The sequence below is a fragment of the Gigantopelta aegis genome, chromosome 9, assembly GCF_016097555.1.
Source record: "Gigantopelta aegis isolate Gae_Host chromosome 9, Gae_host_genome, whole genome shotgun sequence".
NCBI lineage: Eukaryota > Metazoa > Mollusca > Gastropoda > Neomphalida > Peltospiridae > Gigantopelta > Gigantopelta aegis.
In genome coordinates, this window is record NC_054707.1 from 6098835 (window position 1) to 6111670 (window position 12836).

At 40.3% G+C, this 12836-nt stretch overlaps 1 protein-coding gene across 1 annotated transcript in view; it reads right to left on the reverse strand.

Moving 5' to 3' along the window:
- The window catches only part of LOC121382003 (glycogen [starch] synthase-like), a 39630-nt gene that overhangs the window by 23924 nt on the left and 2870 nt on the right, over positions 1–12836 (reverse strand). The window contains exons 2-5 of the mRNA XM_041511468.1: positions 9739–9920; positions 8868–9059; positions 7382–7567; positions 6718–6862 (exon numbers count right to left, since the gene is read on the reverse strand). Coding sequence (XP_041367402.1) covers positions 6718–6862; positions 7382–7567; positions 8868–9059; positions 9739–9920 — 705 coding nt within the window. The remainder of the gene's footprint in view (positions 1–6717; positions 6863–7381; positions 7568–8867; positions 9060–9738; positions 9921–12836) is intronic.

A 12836-nucleotide genomic window follows, 5' to 3' on the forward strand; every position in this document is an offset into this window, starting at 1 on the left:
ATGTAGCCAACTGATAAATGCCCTTTCACACAGACAGACAGACAGCTCATAGCAGTCTTTGATATACCAGAGGCAGGATGTAGCCTACTGATAAATGCCCTTTCACACAGACAGACAGCTCATAGCAGTCTTTGATATACCAGAGGCAGGATGTAGCCAACTGATAAATGCCCTTTCACACAGACAGACAGGACAGCTCATAGCAGTCTTTGATATACCAGAGGCAGGATGTAGCCTACTGATAAATGCCCTTTCACACACACAGACAGACAGCTCATAGCAGTCTTTGATATACCAGAGGCAGGATGTAGCCAACTGATAAATGCCCTTTCACACACACAGACAGACAGCTCATAGCAGTCTTTGATATACCAGAGGCAGGATGTAGCCAACTGATAAATGCCCTTTCACACACACAGACAGACAGCTCATAGCAGTCTTTGATATACCAGAGGCAGGATGTAGCCTACTGATAAATGCCCTTTCACACACACAGACAGACAGCTCATAGCAGTCTTTGATATACCAGAGGCAGGATGTAGCCAACTGATAAATGCCCTTTAACACAGACAGACAGGACAGCTCATAGCAGTCTTTGATATACCAGAGGCAGGATGTAGCCTACTGATAAATGCCCTTAACACACACAGACAGACAGCTCATAGCAGTCTTTGATATACCAGAGGCAGGATGTAGCCAACTGATAAATGCCCTTTCACACAGACAGACAGGACAGCTCATAGCAGTCTTTGATATACCAGAGGCAGGATGTAGCCTACTGATAAATGCCCTTTCACACAGACAGACAGCTCATAGCAGTCTTTGATATACCAGAGGCAGGATGTAGCCAACTGATAAATGCCCTTTCACACAGACAGACAGGACAGCTCATAGCAGTCTTTGATATACCAGAGGCAGGATGTAGCCTACTGATAAATGCCCTTTCACACACACAGACAGACAGCTCATAGCAGTCTTTGATATACCAGAGGCAGGATGTAGCCAACTGATAAATGCCCTTTCACACACACAGACAGACAGCTCATAGCAGTCTTTGATATACCAGAGGCAGGATGTAGCCAACTGATAAATGCCCTTTCACACACACAGACAGACAGCTCATAGCAGTCTTTGATATACCAGAGGCAGGATGTAGCCTACTGATAAATGCCCTTTCACACAGACAGACAGCTCATAGCAGTCTTTGATATACCAGAGGCAGGATGTAGCCAACTGATAAATGCCCTTTCACACAGACAGACAGGACAGCTCATAGCAGTCTTTGATATACCAGAGGCAGGATGTAGCCTACTGATAAATGCCCTTTCACACACACAGACAGACAGCTCATAGCAGTCTTTGATATACCAGAGGCAGGATGTAGCCAACTGATAAATGCCCTTTCTGATAAATGCCCTTTCACACAGACAGACAGACAGCTCATAGCAGTCTTTGATATACCAGAGGCAGGATGTAGCCAACTGATAAATGCCCTTTCACACACACAGACAGACAGCTCATAGCAGTCTTTGATATACCAGAGGCAGGATGTAGCCTACTGATAAATGCCCTTTCACACACAGACAGACAGCTCATAGCAGTCTTTGATATACCAGAGGCAGGATGTAGCCAACTGATAAATGCCCTTTCACACAGACAGACAGGACAGCTCATAGCAGTCTTTGATATACCAGAGGCAGGATGTAGCCTACTGATAAATGCCCTTTCACACAGACAGACAGCTCATAGCAGTCTTTGATATACCAGAGGCAGGATGTAGCCAACTGATAAATGCCCTTTCACACAGACAGACAGGACAGCTCATAGCGGTCTTTGATATACCAGAGGCAGGATGTAGCCAACTGATAAATGTCCTTTCACACACACAGACAGACAGCTCATAGCAGTCTTTGATATACCAGAGGCAGGATGTAGCCAACTGATAAATGCCCTTTCACACACACAGACAGACAGCTCATAGCAGTCTTTGATATACCAGAGGCAGGATGTAGCCTACTGATAAATGCCCTTTCACACAGACAGACAGACAGCTCATAGCAGTCTTTGATATACCAGAGGCAGGATGTAGCCTACTGATAAATGCCCTTTCACACACACAGACAGACAGCTCATAGCAGTCTTTGATATACCAGAGGCAGGATGTAGCCTACTGATAAATGCCCTTTCACACAGACAGACAGCTCATAGCAGTCTTTGATATACCAGAGGCAGGATGTAGCCAACTGATAAATGCCCTTTAACACAGACAGACAGGACAGCTCATAGCAGTCTTTGATATACCAGAGGCAGGATGTAGCCTACTGATAAATGCCCTTTCACACAGACAGACAGCTCATAGCAGTCTTTGATATACCAGAGGCAGGATGTAGCCAACTGATAAATGCCCTTTAACACAGACAGACAGGACAGCTCATAGCAGTCTTTGATATACCAGAGGCAGGATGTAGCCTACTGATAAATGCCCTTTCACACACAGACAGACAGCTCATAGCAGTCTTTGATATACCAGAGGCAGGATGTAGCCAACTGATAAATGCCCTTTAACACAGACAGACAGGACAGCTCATAGCAGTCTTTGATATACCAGAGGCAGGATGTAGCCTACTGATAAATGCCCTTTCACACACACAGACAGACAGCTCATAGCAGTCTTTGATATACCAGAGGCAGGATGTAGCCAACTGATAAATGCCCTTTAACACAGACAGGACAGCTCATAGCAGTCTTTGATATACCAGAGGCAGGATGTAGCCTACTGATAAATGCCCTTTCACACAGACAGGACAGCTCATAGCAGTCTTTGATATACCAGAGGCAGGATGTAGCCTACTGATAAATGCCCTTTCACACAGACAGACAGCTCATAGCAGTCTTTGATATACCAGAGGCAGGATGTAGCCTACTGATAAATGCCCTTTCACACACACAGACAGACAGCTCATAGCAGTCTTTGATATACCAGAGGCAGGATGTAGCCAACTGATAAATGCCCTTTAACACACAGACAGGACAGCTCATAGCAGTCTTTGATATACCAGAGGCAGGATGTAGCCTACTGATAAATGCCCTTTCACACAGACAGACAGCTCATAGCAGTCTTTGATATACCAGAGGCAGGATGTAGCCAACTGATAAATGCCCTTTAACACACAGACAGGACAGCTCATAGCAGTCTTTGATATACCAGAGGCAGGATGTAGCCTACTGATAAATGCCCTTTCACACACACAGACAGACAGCTCATAGCAGTCTTTGATATACCAGAGGCAGGATGTAGCCAACTGATAAATGCCCTTTCACACACACAGACAGACAGCTCATAGCAGTCTTTGATATACCAGAGGCAGGATGTAGCCTACTGATAAATGCCCTTTCACACAGACAGACAGCTCATAGCAGTCTTTGATATACCAGAGGCAGGATGTAGCCTACTGATAAATGCCCTTTCACACAGACAGACAGCTCATAGCAGTCTTTGATATACCAGAGGCAGGATGTAGCCAACTGATAAATGCCCTTTCACACAGACAGACAGGACAGCTCATAGCAGTCTTTGATATACCAGAGGCAGGATGTAGCCTACTGATAAATGCCCTTTCACACACACAGACAGACAGCTCATAGCAGTCTTTGATATACCAGAGGCAGGATGTAGCCAACTGATAAATGCCCTTTAACACAGACAGACAGGACAGCTCATAGCAGTCTTTGATATACCAGAGGCAGGATGTAGCCTACTGATAAATGCCCTTTCACACACACAGACAGACAGCTCATAGCAGTCTTTGATATACCAGAGGCAGGATGTAGCCAACTGATAAATGCCCTTTAACACACAGACAGGACAGCTCATAGCAGTCTTTGATATACCAGAGGCAGGATGTAGCCTACTGATAAATGTCCTTTCACACAGACAGACAGACAGCTCATAGCAGTCTTTGATATACCAGAGGCAGGATGTAGCCTACTGATAAATGCCCTTTAACACACACAGACAGACAGCTCATAGCAGTCTTTGATATACCAGAGGCAGGATGTAGCCTACTGATAAATGTCCTTTCACACACACAGACAGACAGCTCATAGCAGTCTTTGATATACCAGAGGCAGGATGTAGCCAACTGATAAATGCCCTTTAACACACAGACAGGACAGCTCATAGCAGTCTTTGATATACCAGAGGCAGGATGTAGCCTACTGATAAATGTCCTTTCACACACACAGACAGACAGCTCATAGCAGTCTTTGATATACCAGAGGCAGGATGTAGCCTACTGATAAATGCCCTTTCACACACACAGACAGGACAGCTCATAGCAGTCTTTGATATACCAGAGGCAGGATGCAGCCTACTGATAAATGTCCTTTCACACACACAGACAGGACAGCTCATAGCAGCCTTTGATATACCAGAGGCAGGATGCAGCCTACTGATAAATGCCCTTTCACACAGACAGGACAGCTCATAGCAGTCTTTGATATACCAGAGGCAGGATGTAGCCAACTGATAAATGTCCTTTCACACACACAGACAGACAGCTCATAGCAGTCTTTGATATACCAGAGGCAGGATGTAGCCTACTGATAAATGTCCTTTCACACACACAGACAGGACAGCTCATAGCAGTCTTTGATATACCAGAGGCAGGATGCAGCCTACTGATAAATGCCCTTTCACACAGACAGACAGCTCATAGCAGTCTTTGATATACCAGAGGCAGGATGTAGCCTACTGATAAATGTCCTTTCACACACACAGACAGACAGCTCATAGCAGTCTTTGATATACCAGAGGCAGGATGTAGCCTACTGATAAATGTCCTTTCACACACACAGACAGGACAGCTCATAGCAGTCTTTGATATACCAGAGGCAGGATGTAGCCAACTGATAAATACCCTTTCACACAGACAGACAGCTCATAGCAGTCTTTGATATACCAGAGGCAGGATGTAGCCTACTGATAAATGTCCTTTCACACACACAGACAGACAGCTCATAGCAGTCTTTGATATACCAGAGGCAGGATGTAGCCAACTGATAAATGCCCTTTAACACAGACAGACAGGACAGCTCATAGCAGTCTTTGATATACCAGAGGCAGGATGTAGCCTACTGATAAATGCCTTTTCACACAGACAGACAGCTCATAGCAGTCTTTGATATACCAGAGGCAGGATGTAGCCAACTGATAAATGCCCTTTAACACAGACAGACAGGACAGCTCATAGCAGTCTTTGATATACCAGAGGCAGGATGTAGCCTACTGATAAATGTCCTTTCACACACACAGACAGACAGCTCATAGCAGTCTTTGATATACCAGAGGCAGGATGTAGCCAACTGATAAATGCCCTTTAACACAGACAGACAGGACAGCTCATAGCAGTCTTTGATATACCAGAGGCAGGATGTAGCCTACTGATAAATGTCCTTTCACACAGACAGACAGCTCATAGCAGTCTTTGATATACCAGAGGCAGGATGTAGCCAACTGATAAATGTCCTTTCACACAGACAGGACAGCTCATAGCAGTCTTTGATATACCAGAGGCAGGATGTAGCCAACTGATAAATGTCCTTTCACACACACAGACAGACAGCTCATAGCAGTCTTTGATATACCAGAGGCAGGATGTAGCCTACTGATAAATGTCCTTTCACACACACAGACAGGACAGCTCATAGCAGTCTTTGATATACCAGAGGCAGGATGCAGCCTACTGATAAATGCCCTTTCACACAGACAGGACAGCTCATAGCAGTCCTTGATATACCAGAGGCAGGATGCAGCCTACTGATAAATGTCCTTTCACACACACAGACAGGACAGCTCATAGCAGCCTTTGATATACCAGAGGCAGGATGCAGCCTACTGATAAATGCCCTTTCACACAGACAGGACAGCTCATAGCAGTCCTTGATATACCAGAGGCAGGATGCAGCCAACTGATAAATGCCCTTTCACACAGACAGGACAGTTCATAGCAGTCTTTGATATACCAGAGGCAGGATGCAGCCTACTGATAAATGTCCTTTCACACACACAGACAGGACAGCTCATAGCAGTCCTTGATATACCAGAGGCAGGATGCAGCCAACTGATAAATGTCCTTTCACACACACAGACAGGACAGCTCATAGCAGTCCTTGATATACCAGAGGCAGGATGCAGCCTACTGATAAATGTCCTTTCACACACACAGACAGGACAGCTCATAGCAGTCTTTGATATACCAGAGGCAGGATGCAGCCTACTGATAAAGTGCTTACATGATGCAAAGATCAATCTCCATCGATGGGCCCAATGGACTATTTCTCATTCCTGCCAGTACACCATGACGGGTATATCAAAGTTATTGGTATATGCTGTCCTGTCTGTAGGATGGTGCATATAAAAGATCCCTTGCTATAAATGGAAAAATGTAGCAGGTTTCCTCTCTTAGACTATGTCAAAATTACCAAATGTTTTAACATCCACTAACCAATGATTAATAATTAATGTGCTCTAGTGGTGTCACTAAACAAAACAAACTTTTAACATATCAGTCCTGGGGCACTGCTTGGGACAGAAAAAAAAACCCAATAGGTCTGACACAGGTTAAATCCAACAACCCAAGCACCTGAGACAAGCACTCCCCCGACTGATCTAATCACCCCACCCCACCCCACCATACAGTAAGAATGTCACTTTACCCGGTTTTCTGCTAAGTAGATGTTCTGCCTCTATTCCTGTTATCTCCGACACTGTGGCGAAAATATGTGTACAGTGAACAGCAGCTCTCTCCATGCAATATCGGTGATAAATCTGTCGATCCCCGGCCTCTTTGTCCAAGTTATACTGGAAAATAGTTCAAGACATCACTTACTATTGGTACTTTTGTTTATCTCAGAGATCACACTAAAAAGAATTCTGGTTTAGCCTCTTTTTTTTCAGATATGTAGTGTATTTCCTTGAAAATGTAATAAAATGTGGTTAATTTAAGAAACTTCTTATTATCCAAAGACTAAATGTTGTATAAAAACAGCAATTGCCTAATTTTACAATGGACAGGTTGAGCCCGGTATCCAAGTTATACTGGAAAATAATAAACCCAGTGTACAGAAAGGGTTAATTCATTATGTTGGGACTTTTTTAAAAACACCACATATTATCTTAGTTTTATTTATCCAAGTTATACTGGAAAATAATGAACACAAGGTAAATTCACTATGTTGGCCTTTACAAGACACCACTTATTACTAGTATTTTCACATATCTAATATTGAAAAGTCCTGTACTTGAATAACTGTACTTGAATAACTGTGGGCACAAAACTGCATTAATCTGGATCAGCAACTTAACTTACTGCTCACTCACCTTATCAAGATTATTGTAGAAGTCTGACTTGCCAGCACAGAGGTAGCGGCCCAGCAATGTAGCATGTGTGGTGAAAATTGTACTGCAGTCGATGTTCCGTGTCCGGAGATACAACAGTCCGACACCTGCCAACCACTCATGGAAGTGTGTAATAATGAGAGGCTCGCCAGGGCAGTTCTTGTAAAACTAGACAAACAAAACCAGACTAATTACTGATTGGCCATTTACAAACTAGCTCCGACACTCACCAATTGCAAATTTTAAGAACTGACGAATTTTATTCTGGCAAAAAACAAATTGTGTAATAATTGATATGTCTTTGGGAAATAGCTCTAGGTTCTGCATTTTTTTAGATAATTTGGTGAAATGTTCTGATCAGCTAGAACTATCCCTGAAATATCAATATTCTCACAAGCTGCAGACCATACGGTTTAAGGAGCACGATCGTTCTGATCCCCCATGATGACCTTGAAACATCTATCTATTATCCGTCCCATCCTTCTGTTTTTTTGGGTTTGACGTAAGAAGAAAAGTTAAAGTGTTTTAGAAATAACAAAAATATACTATTTTCGTGTGCAATTTAGAAAACAATTGGCTCAGAAATAAGCAGAAGTTTGTTTTGTTTAACGACACCACTAGAGCACACTGAATTATTAATCATCGGCTATTGGATGTCAAACATATGGTCATTTTGACAGTCAGAGGTTACCCACTAAATTTCATTTCATTAGTAAAAAGGGATCTTATATGCACCATCCCACAGACAGGATAGCACATACCACAGCCTTTGATATACCAGTCGTGGTGCACTGGCTAGAACGAGAAATAGCACAATGGGCCCACCTACGGGGATCGATCCCAAACAGACTGTGCATCAAGCGAGTGCTTTACCACTGGGCTAGGTACCACCCCTTGGCTCAGAAATAGCTAGTAGTAAATTTCATAGCATGAAAAAAAATATGTGTGGGACGGACTATAAATAGGTTGGTTTATTAGCCATTGTAATTCAGAAAATGTTCTCAGCTGAAACAAATGCTTAGGTAAAAGTTTGCTTTATCTAAAATAAGCTTTATCTCTGCAATTTTATTATAAAGTCACAAGTACTAGTATTTCTTCACAATAAATTTCAGTTGCATGAATTCTATGGACAGGATAAGAAAATACACACTAAAAATGTAATTGGCATTATAAAGTGTTGACTAAAGTGTTCAAAAATTGTGATCAAAACCTTCACTAAGTTGTGTCAGCAAACAAAATACTGATGTTAATCCATTTTATTTAAGATTTTTACATCAGATAAAAATGGTTAGAGCCAATTTATAAGCTGAGTAATTTGAAGGGAACAAGTGTACAAATAATTAACAAACCATAAATAAAAATATGAAACTAACAGTACTGTACATTTTTATTTAAATTCTTCTTCAAGTGCATACTGACCATTTTTTTTAATTGCAGCATTTAAGTATTTAATGCCCATGAAGCTTACCTCTTCAATAAACCAGGCAACAAGTGCTCCAAAAATAACAGCATCATTTGCTTCTCTGTCGTGCCACGGTATCCCTATACTACACGCTTTCCACAACTCGTGTTTAAACTCATCCAGCTTCCAGGCAGCAGATCCAATATCAAACAAGATGACTTTCGGATAACCATCTATCAACCAGCGACCAAAGTAAACCTACAAAAAACATTTGAGATTGATCTTGAGATTTGAGATTAACTAAACTTAGTGTCCATTTGCACAGGCTGAAACTAGGGTGCACCTTTAAATTAAGACACTTTTAAAATAATTTTTGAAGGAAGTACTCTAAAAATAAGTTAGGTAGTTATGTGTAGTCTAAGAGGCTGACAAAATTATATTTAATTTACAGTGGTAAACATAAACAGAGGATAGTCCCCGAGTGTCTTGTGATATCATAATTTATCAGCACGAGTTGATAAAAGTATGAAATCCAAGGCTTGCCGAGGATTTTTATACTTTTATCAACGAGTGCTGATAAATTATGATATCACAAGACACAAGTGGGGTATTCTTTTTATCATCCATTATCATTCTTTTCATTTACGACAGTTGTAAACAATGTCAGTAAAGTGGGTTGAATGCCACTATATTTGACAGCGGTACGACTCGTTAACTAGCAGAACGGCAGTGGCGTGACGTCACTAATGATAGGTTTAGCACTGAAACAAACACAGTGACATAACAAAATATTGTCTTGTGATTAAAATTTGACCAATTAAGATTACAAGAAGCAATATCTCTTGCAGAGAATATTGCAAATTATAGTGCCAGCGATATCTCCTACAAAAGCCTTTAATGGATGATAAATACACATTATACTCTGTCCACAGATTACCTTGATTCCAGCATTCCTCATTGACTGAATGGTGTCGCGGAATATGTAGTTGTGAGGTTCGAGAATCTCGACCTCTGTGCGCACACACGACTCATTGTACGGACCCATCAAACAGTACTGTTCTCCAAGTTCTTCCACCGTCATCGGAGCTTTAGTCTTTATCACCGTGTAGATACCACCAACTGAAATTGTCAACAGTAATCAGGGTTAGCTCAGAGTGATCGGAAAATTTCACCAACTTATCTATTAAACTTTAAAAATTGTAGAAACCCAGTTATTTTCTAGATAATAAAATAGCAATTATTACATGAAATTATTTCACCATTTTAAAATGAAATTTGCCAGAGTTAGCCCTGCAGAATGACTGCATTTGAAATCAACACCAGTTACATGTTATTGCAGTAAAGCAGGGATAGCTGTGGGTGAGCAGAAAATTTCACAACATTATCTACTCAACTTAAAAAATTGCAGAAACAGTTATTTTTCAACGAAAAAAAAATTATCATATGAAATTATTCACCATATTAATTTAATTAAAATAAAATTTGACAATCGTTTTTAAAATTTACAATTGGCGAATTTGATGAGTCCTGGAAAATAAATATTTATTTTTCAACATTTCAGTCAGAACCCTTCTAATTTTTATGACAATCTTCATTGTAGTACAGGATTTAAACCCACAGAATTTGAGATGATGTACTGTTTGCTGAATGATGTACCTTACCACTAAATCATGCATTCACATTATAGGTGAACATATCTTTTAAAGAAGGAGCTTACTCAACACATTTAATTATCGTTACATATAGTGTCAAACATATTTTTAAGGACCACACAGACAAGAGAGGAAACCAATGGATATTTTACATGCACCATCCCCATGACTTCTAGATTATGGTAGCCCCACTCCCATGACTAGTGATATTCAATGTTGGGCTAGTAAATAACTACTATTGCCATTCCCAGTGGCTAGTGAAAGAAACGTCAAATGCTGCATTCATGTCTTATTTTGTAAATATAAATATCCTGAACACACCCTGACCCCACCAATCTTAGTGTTTTTAACCTCTATCTCCCTCTTTAGGTAACATATCCGATTATTACTATTAGTAAACTTGTATTAATTAAAGAAGGGCTAGTGAATTTTTAATCATGGCTAGTAAATTTTTAAAATCACCGATTCCTTGGTATAATTAGTGGATTTAAAAAAAATTCTAGAAGCCCTGCATCCCACAGACAAAACAGTATAAACTATGGCCAACTGTGGAGCATTGGCTGGAACAACAAAACATCCCAAATGGGTCAACTATTGGGCAGCAACAGGAATAGATCCTAGACCAACCGAGCATCAGGTGTGTGCTTTACCACTGGATTATGTCCTACTCCTTAAGTCTTATAAACTCAATCGGAATCAGTTCTTACAGAATGAACTTAAAATAATTGATTTTTAAAATGGATATTGATTGCAAGATTAAACTTAACACTTTTCTTAATACCTTTTTTCTATGATTTTCAAAGACTGTTAATGTTATTTGATAGAAAATTATATTTTAAAAACTATTTTTGTCTGTTCTCAACTGTACTGTTACTGAAGACACATTAATTACTGCCACAGCCTCTGCCAGAAAAACTCTCTTTACAGATACTTGCCAAAAATATATGGTCTTTATATGTTTTAACATAAATATCTTTCTGGATGTCTGTTTATACATTTATTAAAACTCAGAATGCAGCTTTTATTTTTTAAGCAAACAATTTACCATTATAACCATTCATTTGTTCAAATCAGTGATAGAAATAAGCAGAATTTTTCACTAGTCCACCAGACAAACACATCTAGAAATCAACAACATAGTGATTTCCCTAGAAATTAGGCAAGGCATGGTAGACCAAACACTTTTGGGGCATTTTCACAACTTTTGGGGCACTTGTTTTTCATTAAAAATACTGTTTTTTTAATTAAAATAATCATTAATGTAATTTATGTGCTTGCTTTATTAAATGAATGGAAAAAGATATAAAAGGCATATTTTATTAATTAATAATACCTTTTGGGGTGTTTTATAAAGGCAATTTTAGAATTAATAACTGAAAAAGGCTTGTTTAATCTCAGGGCAGCATGGTGCTGATTGAGGCAAGATAGTGCTAGATTATTAAGGCATGGTGCTGCACCATGCTGAAACAAGCTAGGGAAAACACTACAATATTTTCACTTGTCCAAATAAATAGTTTGTTTCATTCAAGTACAAACCGGCCTCGGTGGCGTCGTGGCAGGCCATCGGTCTACAGGCTGGTAGGTACTGGGTTCGGATCCCAGTCGAGGCATGGGATTTTTAATCGAGATACAGACTCCAAACCCTGAGTGAGTGCTCCGCAAGGCTCAATGGGTAGGTGTAAACCACTTGCACCGACCAGTGATCCATAACTGGTTCAACAAAGGCCATGGTTTGTGCTATCCTGCCTGTGGGAAGCGCAAATAAAAGATCCCTTGCTGCCTGTCGTAAAAAGAGTAGCATATGTGGCGACAGCGGGTTTCCTCTAAAAACAGTGTCAGAATGACCATATGTTTGACGTCCAATAGCCGATGATAAGATAAAAAATCAATGTGCTCTAGCGGCGTCGTTAAATAAAACAAACTTTACTTTACTTTCATTCAAGTACAAGGACGATGTTTTTCATTGCTTAAAATGAAACTTGATTGCACTTTTTACTTGTCCACTGGACAACCACCAAGGTACATTTTGTTTGTCCAAGCAGATTTTCACTTGTCAGGACAAACGGACAAGTGCTTATTTCGAACACTGCAACTTATATCACGACTGCAAAACATCAGAATTTTTATATTCGTTTTCTAAAACTTAGGACTCCATTTTGTCATTTGCCTTAAAATAATTTTTATAAATTATTTTAAGTACATGTTTTGTTGAACAACATACGGTACATTTGATAAAACACTGAAAGATTTTGTTGGAAGTTTTGGCTGTAAGCTATACCACTAAACATTTCACTTACCAAAACAGGTAACATAGTTAACAATATTTAAATGGCCGATAGTGATACATGCTACATGATTTGATGCACATGTAGATTTTGCTACA